General features: G+C 42.1%; 1 protein-coding gene across 1 annotated transcript in view; it reads left to right on the forward strand.

Moving 5' to 3' along the window:
* The window catches only part of sh3yl1 (SH3 and SYLF domain containing 1), a 30,250-nt gene extending 25,406 nt beyond the window's left edge, over positions 1-4,844 (forward strand). The window contains exons 9-10 of the mRNA XM_083758504.1: positions 1,607-1,693; positions 4,582-4,844. Coding sequence (XP_083614630.1) covers positions 1,607-1,693; positions 4,582-4,826 — 332 coding nt within the window. The 3' untranslated portion in view covers positions 4,827-4,844. The remainder of the gene's footprint in view (positions 1-1,606; positions 1,694-4,581) is intronic.
* The last annotated feature ends 411 nt before the right edge of the window (positions 4,845-5,255 follow it).

Raw genomic sequence — 5,255 nt, forward strand, 5'->3', positions numbered from 1 at the left:
GCGATTAACTACAGATAAATTAATCGCACCTTTTTTTTCACCGCGGAACGTTTCTCACTGGGCGCTTTTCTATAGCACTGAAAACTGGAAATAATAAAAAGTCACCCCATTTTGTGTTGCCTAGAACTGGAGGTCTGACAAAAAACAGTAACAATATGAAGTAAGTACAGCTTTGTGATGTCACTGAGATGTACTTGTTACTGTTACTGATTTTTTTTCCAGACCTCCAGTTCTAGGCAACACAGAATGGGGTGACTTTTTATTATTATTTCCACAACAGGTATATTAATGACAGTAAAATGTTGAAAATGAGTGGTATCCTGTAGTCACTATTCGTTGATTCACTGGGATACCAAAAAACATTTGAAAATAAGGTTTCTCGCTGTTCTCGGGTTGAATATTGATATGCGATTAAAATGCGATTAATCTAGATTAACTAACTACAAAGCCTCTGATTAATTAGATTAATTTCTTTAATCGAGTCCCAGCTCAAGTAATTTAGTATACAGTATGTAAGGTTTTGCCCTCTCAAAGGTTGTTTCCTTTATCCATGATTTATGTCTGCTGTGTCTGACAAGCATGTCAACTACTGTATCTACAGTGCTGCACCATTCTTGCTCAATAATGTCAATCTCGATTTTCCTCCACAAGAATCTGACATCACGGTTCTCACAAAATTCTATTTCCTTTCCGTAGTTGCTGAACATTTACTACATTAAAAATGTAGCACCTGGAGTCAACTACTGTGGCTTTAAACGGAAAACATCAAAGTGCTCCACTTAAAACTCTCTCAAAGTCTGTCTCTTGTATCAAAAACACACAAGTAACTAAAATGAATTTGACAGCCAACTAGTGCTACACGATTCTTGTTCAAATCACACCTGTTTGTTTATTTGTACATTATGCTGCTGTAACGTATCAATTTCCCCGCGGGGATAATAAAGTCTCATCTCATCATAGGGGTCTGAATCTAGATCTCAATCTCAATCAGTGTTGTTTTTGGCAGCAAATTTCTATTTTAGTTTTAGTCATAGTCTCTTGAATAGTTTTCACTTAGTTTTAGTCGACTAAATGTCATACGATTTTAGTCTACTAAATCTACAGTTGATTTAGTCGACTAAAATGTGTTTTGACAGGCCTTGATGTCGTTGTAATGACATATTTTACACTTTTCTTGCATGCTGAAAATAGCAGATCTATATCTGCTATTTTCAGCATGCAACTGGATCTCTTGTCCACTAGTCCCTTCCTAACATTTTAGTCTAGTTTTTATTTGTTGACGAAATTGTCAGTATATTTAGTCATAGTTTTAGTCGTCATAGATTCGTTTTTATTTAGTTTTAGTCAGTGAAAAAAGGTAGTCGATGAACAAACAACACTGTTCTCAATCTTTTTTCAATTAATTGTGCAGCACTGTGACAATGTTCTGTCGTCTAGGCACTTTTTCACTGGCTGACCTGTTGACATATTGTCTGACTGCACTGGCAGTGTTTGTGTGCTGCCTTGCACAAGGCCTTCTTGTACACATTTGTGTGTTTACAAAAATGAATATCACACACTTCTTAACACTTATATATACTAAAATATCTTGTTATCTTGTTTTCAGCTGCATATGATTCTGGGGCCGTTTCAGCTGCATACAATTCTGGGGCCATTTCAGCTGCATGTAATTCCAGAGCAGTTCAAGGTTACGGTAAGTCATCTCCACACAACACAGTTTATACATCTGTACTATCTGTTAGTTTATACGTCTGTACTATCTGTTATTAACAACAAGTTTAACCCATTCTGAACTGAGATCAGATTCATACGAGGTTTCCGCCGGACACACACTGGTCTGATGAACCCATTCTGACCTGAGATCAGATTCTAAAAATGTCAGTCGCTCTTTGATTTTTAAAAAATAGCAGACCTACAAGCTCGTATCGCGCCACTCGGTGGCGCGATACGAGCTTGTAGATCTGCTATTTTTAAATAGCTAAAGCATAACATGATGCTGACACCAAAATGGGTGCCCGGTCAGAATGGGTTAACGAACCTTTTATGGCCCTTTAAAACAAGGCTCCAGACTTCCCAAAACAAACTGGTCAGGCTACTACTTCACTGCCTCACTGCCCGAACCCACCTCACCCCTGCCCATTTTTACAGGCTTAGAGTTGACGACAGAGTACAGCATCTTGCAATGGCTCTGGTCAACAAGATTCTACACCACCAAGACACCCATGTACCTGTCTAAAATACTTCACTAAGATACCCATGTACCTGTCTAAAATACTTCCTTAATGTCAACGAAGTCCACACCCACAACACCAGAGGAAGTTCAACAAAGCATGTGTAACCCAGATTCGGCACAAACAAGGGACTAAATTAATTTCGCTCCTATGCCACCAAAATGTGGAATGACCGTCCTATACCAACAGTCATTAAGACATGTGAATCCCTTGAACGCCCTACCAACAGCCATTAATACATGTGAATCCCTTGACTCCTTCCAAACCGCTCTCAAAGGGCCCCTATACGGACGGCTGCATTTCAAAACTGGCCCCCGTGAAGTCTGAGTCCCCCCTGCACCCCCTTTTCCCCTTACTGTATGTGTTTTTCTTTTTTTTATGATGATTTCCGGTTTAGTTTAGTTTTTTATATAGAAGTGTATATTTGTACGTCTCTAAATGTTCTGATGAATTGAAGAAGGTGGACCCTGTTGTAAACCAGTGTAATGCTTTATCATGGTGCCTCGGTTACTCGGGCCGATACCGCCTCAAGTACTCTTACTCGGTACTCGGTAATCTGTACTCGGTACTCGGTACTCGGAACCGGCCCCTGATACTCCGACCCGAGTACCAAAACATTCAATTGACAAAATGTTTTATTGCTAATAAGCAAAATAAAGAACATTTTGGAATTTGATATTTTTTTCAAATTTCTTTCAGGCTATTATTATTATTATTATTGTGGCAATTGAACATTACAGTATCATTACAAGTACGAGGCATGACAGTGAAATTAAATTGGGGGGAAAAGGGGGTAAAATAAGTGGTTACTCAACAAAAATAAAAAAAAGTACTCTTATCGGTACTCGGTACAAAAGATTAAGTACTTGTATTCAGATTAAGTACTTGTATTCAGATTAAGTACTTGTATTCGTACTCTGTCTGAAAAAGATGGTATCGGAAGAACAACTACTTTCTTTTGAAATGTACCCATTCTGCATACGGTTAAAGGACCACTTCACCACTTTTCAACCTATCTTCATAGAATAGGTCCTCACTAATAATCATGATAAAATGGCACGATTTATTTCTACTCAGTCTGTGTCTCATAGGAGGGCTGTGGGCAGTTTAGAAACCGTCTTCCAGTGACATCATCATTAGGCAGATTATTTTTGAAACACGATTTTTTTTACAAAAATGGTTTAGATTTTCTTTATCGTGAGAACGATGGCTTCCATTTTCGCATTGCGACTTTTCAGGACTTGGAAGCCTGCAGTTTCTATTAGCTTGTATTCCCCATCGATGATGTCACTGGAAGACGGTTTCTGAACTGCCCACAGCCCTCCTATGAGACACAGACAAGAGTTGAAAAGTGATGAAGTGTGACCAGATTTGACTGAGAGCCTGCCAACACGCAAAATCCAGCTTTTCACCAGAGGAGAAAACCTCTTTCTTTTTTCCTTTTTTTATGAGTTAATAGCACAGGCAGACTCTTCACATACTAGAGCATGTCTGACATAAGTGTCAGAGCTGAAATCAACGTGTAACTAGAAAAAGTGCCCTTCCGGGCACAGGTCTCCACCAGGTTATCCACAGATCCGTGCAGTTAGAGGTAAAAACACTTTTCGGCCAGTTATAGCGCCACCTTGAGGCTGAGTTGAAATTGTTCATGTGGCATTTCGTCCTCGGCCTAGTGGGAATGTGGGTGCACAATTTCACGGAAATCACGCGATGTGTTCATGATTTGCAGCATTTTGTTTGAAACTGAGCACTCCTGTGAACTTTGGAAGCCAATCTTAACCAATCAGGATGGAGTCTGAGAAATCTGAAAGACCTGTTTCGTTGAATGGCTCTAGAGAGACTGTGTACCAATTTGCGTGATGTTTGGACAAAATCTGTAGGTGTACTGTGCAAAAACTTGTTTTGCACAAAGCGGCCTCCTGGTGGCGCTATAACAGGCCCTTCTGGAAAGTTTGGGGCAGAGGTTTATCGTTGGCATCCAGGGAGTGTGTGTGCAAAATATGGCATCGACCGGGTTAACGGTGGCCGAGATTAGCTGTTCACGGACACACGGACGGACACACAAACGGACGGACGGAGTGCAAAACATACTCTCCCCACATGCCTTCGGCCTGGTGGAGACAAATATGAAATGAATGCTGAAACAGGTAGCTAGGTGTAATGTTAGAGACCACAGAAGTGAACCTTTCAAGCCTGTTTTCTCAACTCACTGTTTTTCTGCAAGACATTACTCTATAAGCCATATCTCCAAAACTGGTGGGTCAAACTGAACAACCAATATGTCAATTTGAAGCTACGATTCTCTGCTTTCACATGACATGAACAAACCCCCCCCCCCCCCCCCCCCCAGGTGGCGGTATGGTGTCATCAGCGGCGGCCACGGCCGCGGCAGTGGGCGGAGCCGGCGGCGGCGGCGGGCTGGTGGTCCGGGCGGCCCACCCCTTCCAGGGCCAGCAGCCCGGCGACCTGAGCTTCGCGGCGGGCGACCTCATCACGGTGCTCACCAAGACGCCGTCACAGTACGACTGGTGGGAGGGGCGGAGCCAGGACGGCCGCGTCGGCATCTTCCCCGCCAACTTCGTCTCGTACGGCTGAGCGCACACACGGCGCCGTGCACGCACATAGAAGGCACATGATGAACATCTTTTTTTTAACTTGCTGTATAGACACACGCACACACCTTGTGCACACACACACACACACACACACACACACACACACATACCTTGTGCACTCAGGTTTTTTTCTATAGGGTATTCTGATGTTTAAAGATGCGCACACACACACACACACCTTGTGCACACACACACACACACACACACACACACCTTGTGCACTCAGGTTTTTTTCTATAGGGTATTCTGATGTTTAAAGATGCGCACACACACACACACACACACACACACACACACACACACACACACACACACACGCAAACACACACACACACACACACACACACAAATAGCAGAATCTTTTTTATTCTTACTCTGATTCAGATTAGTTTTAGTTGGTTAGATTCAA

This window comes from Protomyctophum parallelum (genome assembly GCF_964188405.1).
Source record: "Protomyctophum parallelum genome assembly, chromosome: 23".
NCBI classification, from domain to species: domain Eukaryota; kingdom Metazoa; phylum Chordata; class Actinopteri; order Myctophiformes; family Myctophidae; genus Protomyctophum; species Protomyctophum parallelum.